This window comes from Hippichthys cyanospilos, chromosome 5 (assembly GCF_059441005.1).
Source record: "Hippichthys cyanospilos isolate Australia breed blue-spotted pipefish chromosome 5, RoL_Hcya_1.0, whole genome shotgun sequence".
Classification (NCBI taxonomy): Eukaryota; Metazoa; Chordata; class Actinopteri; order Syngnathiformes; family Syngnathidae; genus Hippichthys; species Hippichthys cyanospilos.
In genome coordinates this window covers 9,353,788-9,366,084 of record NC_142373.1, presented here as the reverse complement: position 1 = coordinate 9,366,084, position 12,297 = coordinate 9,353,788, and the positions used below count along the sequence as shown (strand labels likewise).

The following is a 12,297-nucleotide window of genomic DNA, read 5'->3' as shown; positions in this document are numbered from 1 at the left end:
CTAAAAAAAAAAAAAAAAAAGGCTGTGTAGTGTTCCCTCGTTTATCGCGGGAGTTACGTTCACAAAAATGCCCGCAATAAGTGAAATCCATGTGGTAGAGATTAATTTAGTTGTACTTTTATTCCTCTTTAAGTGTTTCTTTTATTTAAAAAAACATAAACCTTTTGTTGGGTCTTTCTTAGAGGGAAAACAATATCAAGAAAAATAACCTGCAATGGAACAGTTTTGGTCATAAATGAAATAAAGAGTGATGCCAAAATAACCGAACGGCAGTGTGGCGAGGGAACATTGTACTTACTGTAGCTCTCAGAGTACTACAATTATGACTGACATAAACAGTAGGCATACAGGTGTCCACTGAAATGAACAAGACAGGCTAGGTTTATGCGTAAAAAACTATATTTACTGTTTTTGTAAGTATTGTAAGCATTGGATTTCAAATCTATGACAGAAAACATGCAACTACTTGAGATTTTTCCCAGATAAATTTTGAAAAATACCTCTTGAAAATATATTGCAAAATTGCAAAAAAATCTAAAAAGTCCTCTCTAATGATTAAGAGGGAAAGCAAGTCACATATCATACATCACATTGGTGGAAATAAAATGTAATTTCTAACAGACCTACTGAACAATCGATGAGATTCAACTCAACAACTGTAATAAGAAAAATATTAGAATATGCATTTCAACACCACTGCGAACTACATAATACACTTTTAAATAAATGAATAACTCACAGCTGGTGGGTGGAAAAACTGAACTTTGCTCAACTAAAAGGGACTAAGTTGATTCATGCAGTGGTAACTAGTTTTGCGGCAGGAAAGACAGTTGGAAAATATGACACAGAAAATCATACAAAAATAATGTTTATTTGTGTATACACGTTGAAATATTATTGATGAAAATTAGGTGAATATTTAAGTAATTGCTAAAAAAAAGCAAACGTAAGCCTAGCTACAGGATTTGTCTGTTTTAGAACAAGGTATACAAGGGATATAAAAAGTCTACACACCCCTGGTCAAATGCCAGATTGTAATTTGAAAAATGAGACAAAAAGATGAGAAGGCCAAGCAAAAATGTTATTGAAAGCCTACTAGAACATCGGACGTTTATTTGGGCATGTGAAAAGGGGTGTGTCGGCTTTTATTGTCCACGATAACTCAACTATGACCTATATGGACTAATACTCCTCAAAATGTTGGAATACATTTTAAACATACAGTATTTGTGTTCCTGACACTTCGTCCATATCTTAAGGCCTTAAAGCAGCACGAGCTTTGTCCAAAATGTCTTTTCTCATTTTTGGATAATTTGGATGAGCAGCGAGAACCTGTGAATGGAGGAAAACAATTGGTGAAGACGAAATTATGGGACCTTCCAACTGGTGGCATCTTCCAAGATCTCACCTTGTGGCAAACATCGATGGCGTCAAAATGGCGCTTTGCTTTTAAGTAGTTAAACGCAAGCTTGTATCCTGAAATGTAGAAAATTGTAGAACATTTTTAATTTTTTTTAAATACGACCTTTTATCTAAATTCTTCTTTGTGAACGTTTTGATGAACATACCGATAGTTGGGTTGGACTGATTTCCGTATTTCCAAGCCAGTTCGTAGTTGAATGCTGCGTCTCTGAACGCCTGCTCTTTCTCCATTATAAAACCCCGATACTCATAAGCTTTACAGCATGACTGCACAGAAAATACAGAGAGAATTCTTAGTAATAGACTCATGATGGAAAAAAAAATGTTTGTATACCTGGGCTGAACAATTTTGAACAATAATTCAATATTGTAATTGAATAAGCAATCGTTTTCTAAGGTCCTCCACGTTTTTAACACCGGGAAATAAATTAATCAAGCACCAAACTGATCTTGAAGAAAAAAAACGTAAATAAATAAAATGCACATTCATAAACACAGAAGACCATACAACACATTTCTGCTTCATTATCAATCACCAACTTTTATAATTTTTTGAAAAGCAAAACTTTTATGAACTTAAATTTGACTTAAATTTAACCCGAGATTTTATGCAACCCAAATTTTTGGTCGATGAGACAAAGTGACGTGAGAAGACAGGAGTTATGTTACTGGGTGAGGGCTTGGGTTAGGCAAGCCTGGTTTACTAAAAAGTGATCAGTAGGAACGGCAACTGTGTCGGACTGTCAGCAGTCGTTTACGTCTATCACGCCAGCCTATATGGAGCACTCAAGCACTGCTAGGTAACGACTAACATATGTTAGACACTACGCTAAATGCTGGGAACAGGCGCTATAAATTAAAAAGTTTAATTGAGTCGTTTTTTTAGCTCCTTTAATTAGTGATAGAACGTGATTTCAGAAAAACATCGTTTTATTTATACGCATTTCAAAATTGTAGCTTTTGCTATCTGAAAACTGTATTCGCTACATTGCGATTGTCAGTGACGGACCTTGTTATGATTGAGACATCTCTTGAGGAGGTCATCTGCCAGGTCGTACTTCCCCGAATGGATGTAGATGTCTGCCAGAAGCAGCCAGCTCTTCTCAAACTCGTCGGCATCGACGATGTTCCACGTCATCTTCGCCACGCGCTTGAGTTGGTTTCTGGCTCGAGGAGTTTGTTTCAGCATCATGTATGCCGTCGCCATTGCTAACAGTGCTGGCACGTGGTCTTTCTAAATTCAAAATAGCACAAAGAAGGAGAGAAGATAACTTTTTTACTCGCTTGAGTATAATGGGTGCAAGAGCTGTCATGTTTATTTACACTGTTAAAATCGCAGTCACTCGAGCAGATTACTCACCTCATTGGTTGCAATCTCAGTGAAAACAGAGAGCGCTTTCTCTATATTGCCTTTCTGTTTAGTGGCCAGTAAACAATAGTTCTCCAGGATAAGAAGCTGTACATGTCCACCGGGTGTCTGCGGCTTTATCTCCTTGACAAGCCTCTCAGCTGTCCTCACGGCAACCTGCTCCGTCTCTTGCTTCTCTGTTGAATTCCTGATTCAGATAGGTTGACATATTTTTATTTACTCGTGAGGGCAAACAAGCGCTTTACAGTGGTACCGACTAGTAATGGGAAAGTGAAGCTTCACGACGCTTGACGAAGCAGTTCTATTTTTTTGACGCCCTTGGATGGCATTCAGTTCAAGAAAGGGCTGAAAGGAAGCATACTGGTATGCCTTTAAAACAGCTTTTAGACCAACAGCGTCATCTAGAGGAATCCAAAGGTACAACAGGTTCACTAAAGCATCTAGAAGCTTCATTTTCCCATCATTGGCACTGACCCAACTCTTGTCACACTATTTTGTCAGAGAATTAGTGAGGCTTTGAGTGATTTATTGCTTACTCTCAATTGAAGTTTCCTTTCGAACTAAACATACAACAGAAAACGTTGGGCAATGCACTGGCAGTCATTAAAAAAAATGATATTCAATACCCACACAATATTGTGTTAAAAGATTATATATACACCAAATCTGTAAAAAAAATATGTTCCATATGGCCACACTAGACAATATCCTGATTAATATTGCACATGCGAAATACGTAGAAGTGAAGCAGAAACATCCATTTTGTATTATGATAACTCACGTATATCCATATAAATCTCAAAATGTCAAAAGTAAAATGAGTTTAAGTCTATTTAATTACATAGTCTTAAACTCCTATTTCAAGTCAGCCCAGTCCAGGTAATCCTTTTCATGCTATCGATAATTTTTCACTCACCCAACTTCACCATCTAAATTCTCAAATACTTCTCCTCCCATTGTGTCACTGTCTGGATTTAGATAGATTTCAATCATGTTATAAATTGCGTTTTGACCCCAATCATTGTCTTTCCGTGCCTGGTTGAAGTGGCGCAGCGCAGCATTAGGTTCCCCCGTATACCTGAGCAACAAGCACACATTTAGTTGTGCGACACAATGCAGATGACATAAAAATCTCAAGCAAAATCGGACTCACCAAAGATACAGTCCTTTGCAGTAGTTAAAACCAGGGTCAAACTTAGCCCGAGAAGAATGCTTTTCGGCCTTATCAAAACATTTGGGCACGTCTTCCAACTTTCCTGCCCTTCTCAGCAAGTCGATGAGACGTGACAGGGTTGGGTAGTTGTCTTTCATGTAAAAAAAAAAAAAAAAAAAAGTTTAAGTCAATACACAAAGCACAGAACTGTCCAAAGGTCCTTGGCCAAAATATTTGTAATTTTAGCAAAGGCTGTGACCATCTGTATGGTGTTTGTATATTCTCCCTATGCTGGCATGATACTTGCTGAGCTGGTAGTAAATGAATGAGTTAATACCCTTACGGGAACAGTATAGCTTTCTTTACAAATTAAGAGCAAATTAATTGGAACATGAAGCAATTTATTCCTAGGTTGTATTAGAATGACTCTTTTGCCTTATAGGGTGCCCATTATCATTAGGGACTCAGTTTTTCAGCCAATGAGCCAGAACGTTAGTGCCGCGGCTGTATAAAGCTGGAGTGGCTCAAGACCTTTGCACAATTATGTACACAATTGTATGCTTTGTACCTGGCTTGCGCTCCAGGAGTTGCTGATAGCGAAAGACAGCCTGCTCATAGTCTTGTCTCCTGAACATGAGGTCAGCCATCATCTAAACACAAATACATAATAAATAAATTGAACTAATATGTGTATTGGATAATGCCTAAGTATGTAGTAAAGCACTGAACACACCAGAGTTGCATCTTCATTAAACTGGTCGTTCGTCAAGATTATGCTGCATTGCTCATGGCATGAATCAAGCTCATCGATGGTGAGGAAAATTTGGGCCAACTCCAACATCACCTAGGGAGAAAAAAAATAAATACATAAAAAAAAATATATATATATATGTATATATAAATACACAAAGATATATTTCCAAAGGACTAGATTCTAGAAGATGCTCTGGCAGTTGAGGCGCAGCTGCGACAGGGAGGACATAGGACGTTTTGATTCGGTAATACAGACCTTGTGATCGGTCTCACAGTAAACAAGAGCTTCTTTGTAGAACTTGATTGCTCTCTCATAGCCACGCTGCCTGGTGTAGTGTTGTGCAATCTCAGAGCAGATCTTGGCGGCGAGCTGCTTCTCTCTGGGGATGGCGTCAGGTTCCTCCAATTCCACCCGCTTGAGGACCTTGGCCTGGACATCCCGGGCCTAGCAATAATACAGTTTATCAATGGAAATAACTGCATTCTATTTCAAATGTAATTTGGGTGCTTTTTTGATTCAATGTGGTGTGTAGAAAAATTTGAATGTCTATCGTTTCCCATTGCTTACCTGTTTATAGATGACGACATAAGCCTTTTGATACAAAATAGAAACTATTAAATCTTAATCAGTATTGGCACGATTGAAGATTTGTAATTTTTGTGTGAAAGTGTAATAAAAAACATGTTTCTTGGTGACTATCCACATATTTGTCTTTTATTTGGGACTGTTTAGCGATAAAAAATATAGTGCTTAATTGTTAATTAATCTGTTAATTTTGACATCTCTAATGTTAAAGGGGAGGTTGACCAAAAACAAGTTCTTTACAATATGTTCTATGCAGCCCCAGTAGTCTAAACACAGCATTCTGATTAATATTATGCTTGTAGGACATGCCCTGTTTTGATCCATTTTAGGGGGCGGCAATTTTGTCTCTTACTGCCAACTGAAAATGACATTACAGATGTTCAGCGCTCCGGTAACAACCAATCATGGTGTGGCAACGTCACATGACTTGACTCAGCAAACACAAGATCCGTGATTGGTTGTTACCCGATCCCTGAGCACCCATGATGTTATTTTTGGCAACCTGTGGCGATGGGTAAAAACAGGTGGATTTTGCAGCTTAATGAATCTTCCACAAACACAATAGTAATCAGAATGCTGTTTTTACACTAGAGGAGGAGCATAGAACTGATGCAAAAAAACACTTTGGGATGACTCCCCTTTTAAAAGAGAACCAAACGACTGGAATCACTCACCCTTTGTAGGCTTATTAAGGCTTCTTCTGTTTTGTCAACTTTATTTTGGACCTTTGCCAACAGCATGAGGTAGCGGCAGTCATCCGAGAGGGCTGTCAGTTCATTCACTTTGTTGGGCGATTGAAAAGTTGTGTATAAAAAACATTTGGCACTGTGATTTATGTATTCGGAGGAGTCACGTACCTGGTTCACGGGAGAGGGAGTCATGAAGGAGTCTTTCACATTGATCGTATTGCTTCATTTTCATCAGCAGCTCCGCCAGGTCATAGCGCAGGAAGTTCTGCTGCTCGGACTTCAGCGCCGCTTCATAGTAATGTATTGCCTTGTGTAATACGGAGCTTTGCGTCAACGCCGATCTTTCTGAGAGGCCGTCAATGCTAATACTGTACAAACCTTGGCGTAATAATGAGTCTTGACCAGAGCTTTCCCAAACTTGCTGGCGAGAGCGCCATCTTTGGGGGTTTTCTCCAGAGCGTGCTCATAGACCTCAATGGCCTTTTCCGGCTGAGGATAAACACAACGCACAGTGAGTGGTAGGCCACTTAGCGCAATTTAAATTCAAGTGTAAAATGTCTGGCGTTGAAATGTCTGGGCAAAACTGCTGCATACCTCTAAAATGTGCATGTAAGCGTCTCCTAGTAAGACATATGTTTGAGGACCAGGTAGCTTGTCCACCATTTCCCTGGAGAACACAACAAATTCTTAAATAAAAATGCGTGTGTGTTGTTTTTTTTTTTTTTAATTATTTGGAATATTTTTTTTTTCTTTATGTAGTTTAACAATTTACCACAGATGTATACAAGTAACATTAGTGTCATTAATAATTACACACAAATCCATACCATACCAATGCATTCTTAAATATATGTCTTTACATTTATTGCTGGGCTCATTCTATGGACCTGTCATTGAAAATCAAAGCAAATCTTAACTTCTAATTTAACTTAACGAACTTAACTTCGAATTGACCCGGGATTTACACACGACCTAAAGTCATCGTTTGTTTAAATAAAAAAAAAAGACAAAATACATAGTTCAACATAAATCAAGCATAAATGTGTTAAATATGACGCCCATTCAACTACTAGTAACACAAACAAATATGACGAGTTATTGACCCCTCCTATATGCAGGGAATCGATACCAGTCCGATCCATGAATAGTGAAAATCTAAACATAATTAACACCTGTTAAAATTATTAACAACATAATTAACAACTGTTTAAATGCATTGGGAGGGGAAAAGCAATACTACTTTATTCATTATAATTTTTTAAATCGATCTACCGATTAATCGTTAACCTGTATTTTTTTTCTGCCAAAAATTGGCATCAGCCTAAGGAAATCCCCGTCAGGCTCAAAGTATCACCAATGCGATAAAAGTGCTCACTACCTTAAATAACCCAAAGCTACGGAACGATCTAAGTTAGTACCACTCACTTGTAACAGCTCACATAGAGACGCTTGTCCTTTTTGTGGGTCAGGTAAATGTCAGCCATTTTCTCCTTAGCTTGAATGTAGTAGAGCTGCTCAGGTGTAATGTTTCTCAGCATGCTCAGGGCCAACTCTGCGTCACCTCGAAGTAAAGCCAGGTCTGCATTGGCGATAGTGACGCGAAGCTCTTCGGCGGTGCCCGAGAATTCATTGATGGCATCCTGCATTACCTTGGCCGCTTCGTGCTGTAACAACGACATCGGTAGGCGAGAGGACACGCAATCGAAGACAGATTGCGAAATTCTTTATACCTGTTCTCCATTGAGCCACAGTGACTCAGCTAACTCCAAGAAGACAGAAACACAGTCTGCGGAACTTAGTTCAATCTTTTTGTTTTTGGACTTCGCCGATCCAGCTCTGCAGACCCCAGGAAGACTCATTGCCATTTGTAAAATCTGAATTGCCTCAGTCAGTTCGCCCGTTTTCTTCTTTGCCTGGGCTTTGATCAGGAGATACAAGGGATGTTCTCGAATCTGAAATAGACAAGTAGCTATTTGAGGTGAAATGTCATTTTATTCACAAATGTATCATTGCCAAAGTTTTTGCAATATTTCGGCCACATATCAAAATTCCCTTGATCATATTTCAGCGTTCTTGAAATACAAGCACAAATGCACGTTGGCATTTTTTATTGGGTCTTTTTTCTTTTTGTTTACTTGGTCACACATCTGGTTGTGTTTCTTGTATCATTGATACCAATGTTTTGCTGATGATTTTTTTCAACATCAACAAATAGGAGATTACTTTGCACATTGGTGCTCACTGTAGGAAATTGTGATGTTCTTACTTCAAAGTTATGGCTGAGGCAGACTTCAAGCGACTGGGAGCACAAAGTGAAATTGCCACGCAACAAGTGGATCTGTGCCATGAGGAGATGAGAGTCTGTATGAGAAGGACAATGTTCCAAGCAGTGCTGCAGACTGCTTTGAGCAGCATCAACGTCACCTAAAAGGACACAGATGGACAGATTTTCTTTTTTAAACATGAAATAAAATAAGCAGCAAGCACAATTCAAATGCAGTGCTCACCAGACTGGTATCTGACTTTGGCTTGCAGGAAAAGCCCCTGAAGGAGCCCTGGCACAATTTTGACCACAGTATCCAACAACGCAGCACAGCGCTTGAGTTGAGGAGCGGGAGACTGGCCTTGAGCTGGGGGCTGAAAATCAGCCCAGAATAGAAGTTTACAACAATTCCAACGCGCTTAAACCTTGGCTTTGGCAAATTCTACCTTAGAGGGGCACAGAGCAAGGTACTCCTTGACAATCTGTAAGAGGAAGTCAGGGTTCAGCTTTTGAAAATACTCAGCACCCAAAGGAAGATCTTGGAGAGTTGAGAAGTGGATTTCCACGGCTTCGTTCAGTAGTTTGGTAACTTCTTCTTGAGGGTGGCGCTTTTTTATTGCTACAAGCGCACGCAGGTAAACGAGGTCCTAATGAAACGAAAAAACAAAACAAAACATTGTGCCAAGATGGTAAATTAAAGTGCCTTCCGAGGACAATTCCGGATTGATACCCCCGATTTTCCAATGGACTGCTGAATTTCCGAAAGAAATTCCAGTTGTTGGTCCGCATCTTCAAGGCGGCCTTCTATCAGCTGGCAGCGGATTATACCTGCACAATAAAAATCACATTGAACATGTACATAGGTCTGGGTTTATACTGTGGTCCCTCAGCAACGCTAAGTTGAATTCAACAAATAATTCAAATACCTAGACCTCTGTGAAAAGTTATTTGTCTTCTCCTGTTGCTCGATATGTCCCATGGTGACTCAAATGCTACTCCTTGTCTTTCTTTAGTGATAATATTACTTGTCAGAAGTATATCCCACGCCACGGTGGCAGGGTTGTCAGGATTGGCATCTTTTTTTTCCCAAGCACTTTGAAGCACTTATTTATGTTTATAATAAGTGAAAAAGACCAAAACTACAGTGAAAACTAAATGATACCACATACAGTACACCACACAGCCCTTCATAGCAGTCATTATTTTCCTTTTTTTTTTCTTTTAAAGCTGACCTTAAGCCTTTACAACTTACCAGTCAGTGCAGGGAGGCTCGTCTCATCCAAAGTCATGGCTATCTTGTACCACTTTATGGCCTCCTTGATTTTCCCTTGAAGAATCATAAGGTAGCCCAACTCTGTGGCTAAATCCGAGTTCCCTTCCCTCGCGCAGTACGCTTTTTCCACCATCCTGAACACTTGCTCAAGCACTTTTTCATTTCGTCCACACTATAAGGAATCGGCACTTAATAATTAGTCTTCAAATTCAACACCTGACAAAAGTAAAGCAAAAACAAACAGGAAGCGGGTGTCTTACAACTCTAGTGAATGCAAGAGACATTCTATGAACAAGTTCAGGGTTGCGGGGTTCCAGCATGTCCAGACTGCTGATGAGGTTGGAAAGATGTTTTGTTGACTGCCAAGTGAGACAGACAAAGAGAACAAATAACTCCAACAGGATTGTCAAGCCAAGCCATGATAGTCTGGAGATCGGAATTATGCGAATTTACCTCAACGATATCTCCACTTTTACATAAAGAGTGCAAGGCTAGCATGTGTAGTGCATCTACGTTGTATTGATCCATTTGTAAAAGTCTGAAATGATACATAACATGCAAATTCTTGTGTTTTGTATGTAATATTTCACAATGTTATTTACACACACACGATGTAAACATAAACCCATCTTAAATCTGGGATATCATCCTTGATAGCTCTAAAAATGGATCACGAAAACAAAACATCTCACTGCCTACCGGATTGCCGCCTCTGTTGTTTGCTCCCAGTCTTGGAGGTTTAAAAACAACTTCATCTTCTTGATAAGAGCAGGCAAGAACCCAGGGAAACTGGCAATGATCTTGTTAACAACATCTAATGCTCCAGAGTAATTCTGACGATATTCATAGTATTGCACCTAGGGGGGCGTAGAGGAATACAAAATGTGATTAATCCAAGCATGTCAGTATGAACTGTGATTGAGGAATGAAATGCAATTTATAATATTCTCGTTAGTGTACTTTTCCCATTAGAGCAAAAACATCTGGTCCGTCTTTCAGGCCTTCGTCAAAGTATTTTCCAGCCTTTCTGACATATGCATCCTTCCCACATGTCACATCGATCCATCCTTTGAGAATTATGCCCTAGAGAACAATATGTGTCAAACCTTTTTTTTACTATACATCAGAAATATTTCTGACAACCAGGTGGGTGTACCTCTCTGGAGCCATTGGAGAGTTTGATCATTCGCTCTGTGTATTCTCTTGCTTTGTCATTTCGGCCTAATAGCCAGAGAAACATGCCGGCATGGTACAGACTCAGGGGAGATGCGCTTTTGCGGTCCTCCTTGATTTTAGCTTCCAGTTCTTGAACGACTTCTCTGTCTGGGGTTAAAAAGATATCAATTCAAGCACAAAGTTCTCATATGTTCACATGTCATCAATAAAATGACTTTGTTGTCTCACCAGGCTTTGTCCTTTTCTTCTCAGCGTACACAAGTGCCATTAATGTGCACAGAGATACATCTGGTGTATCCTTTAAGGTGTCCAACTCTACTATGGCTTCTCGAATTGAATCTACAATTAATTTGGAAAAAAATGTTGCATATAAAGATGAGACACTACTGTAGACGATTTCTATCTTAGTGTGTCCAGTTTACCTTGCATTAAAGTGCCATATCCATGGAAGAAAGTGAGGACAGGGTCACCTCTAAATTTTGTCAGAGCAGCTGCTGCAGCGTTCACAGCGTGGTTGAAATATTTTTCGTTACAATAATATCTGATTAAAGCCTGAGAAGAACAACACCAGAGGGTAAGAACCAGTATTGGGATCGAACAAAGTGTAAATGACTTTGTTCCTATATTTAAGTAGATTTTCAACGACAGTGTCTGTACTTTACTTCAGTATTTCAATTTCAATTTGTATATTATTTAAAGGACAAATTCATTTTTAGTTTTGTACTTAGTGTGTACTTGATTATATTTACGTATTTTCAGTACAGTAGTGGAATCAGTAGTTCTACTGAAGTGTTTTTACACAACGGTACCTCTAATGCAAGGGTCTGCATCCTTCTGAAATGTATTTCATTTAAGAGCTGTGCTTTTGCAAGATATTTTTAACGTCTTTGGTGAAATTTTAAAGTGTTTCCAAACTTTTGACTGGTGCTGTGACTATTTTGATGGCTCTTATTTTACAAATATATAGTTTACATTCATTAAACTCATCCTCAATTTAAATGGACAGCTGACTGCATGATTGTACAATGATCAAATGCTGACAGAACACATAGATGGCTTTTATGAATTGCATTTTTGAATGAATGTAGATGGATCATTTAAGTTGGCTTTGATTTCACGAATGAGAGGATTGTTTGAAAATACAATTTGTTATTTTTATCATATGCAGTTTTGTTCCTTACTTTGGGTGTCAAAAATGTTTTGTGGATCCAAGTTTTTTTTTTCTGTGTTTACCAGTCAAAATGAATCACTGCAGAGCAAACGTATTTAACAAAAACAAGAGCTATTCCCTTAAAACGCCGTACGGATGCATTATTTCATTCATTACAATACAATACATATATTATCGCGCTTATAAATTAATAACAAAACGATGTTTGTATACAGGCGTGTAAATCGTGTGTAAAATAATCGCTCACCAATGTTGTCTCTTCCTTCTCCATTTTGATATAGCCCGTACAACAACTGAAACGCGAATAGGAGGCTATTTTTCCATTTGGTGATCGCGTTAATGATAAACAATGTGTTAATCATAAATAGTTATTTTGCTTCGTCTTATTGCACGACCGTCGCCATGTTGAGTTTCCTCTTCTTGCGTTGCCAGGTAACCACAG

At 38.8% G+C, this 12,297-nt stretch overlaps 1 protein-coding gene across 2 annotated transcripts; it reads right to left on the bottom strand.

Moving 5' to 3' along the window:
• Nucleotides 1-852: 852 nt before the first annotated feature.
• Nucleotides 853-12,265, bottom strand: ttc21b (tetratricopeptide repeat domain 21B). 2 transcript variants are annotated; one of them, XM_088414233.1, is made up of 29 exons: nt 12,103-12,265; nt 11,107-11,236; nt 10,913-11,023; nt 10,665-10,831; nt 10,469-10,591; nt 10,208-10,365; nt 9,962-10,046; nt 9,769-9,867; nt 9,488-9,680; nt 8,966-9,063; nt 8,682-8,882; nt 8,480-8,609; nt 8,239-8,396; nt 7,703-7,924; nt 7,398-7,636; nt 6,567-6,639; nt 6,351-6,461; nt 6,141-6,279; nt 5,958-6,064; nt 4,954-5,142; nt 4,678-4,788; nt 4,513-4,594; nt 3,945-4,095; nt 3,708-3,869; nt 2,783-2,978; nt 2,432-2,656; nt 1,569-1,689; nt 1,409-1,476; nt 853-1,332 (listed from the first exon to the last, which is right to left on the bottom strand). In XM_088414233.1, the coding sequence occupies exons 1-29, from the start codon at nt 12,124-12,126 to the stop codon at nt 1,255-1,257; spliced, it is 3,951 nt and encodes a 1,316-aa protein (XP_088270359.1). In that variant the 5' UTR covers nt 12,127-12,265; the 3' UTR covers nt 853-1,254. The 2 variants fall into 2 exon arrangements, with proteins under 2 accessions (XP_088270359.1, XP_088270360.1); XM_088414234.1 differs by lacking the exons at nt 853-1,332; nt 1,409-1,476; nt 1,569-1,689; nt 2,432-2,656 and having other exon boundaries at nt 2,789-2,978; nt 3,827-3,869.
• Between the last annotated feature and the right edge of the window lie 32 nt (nt 12,266-12,297).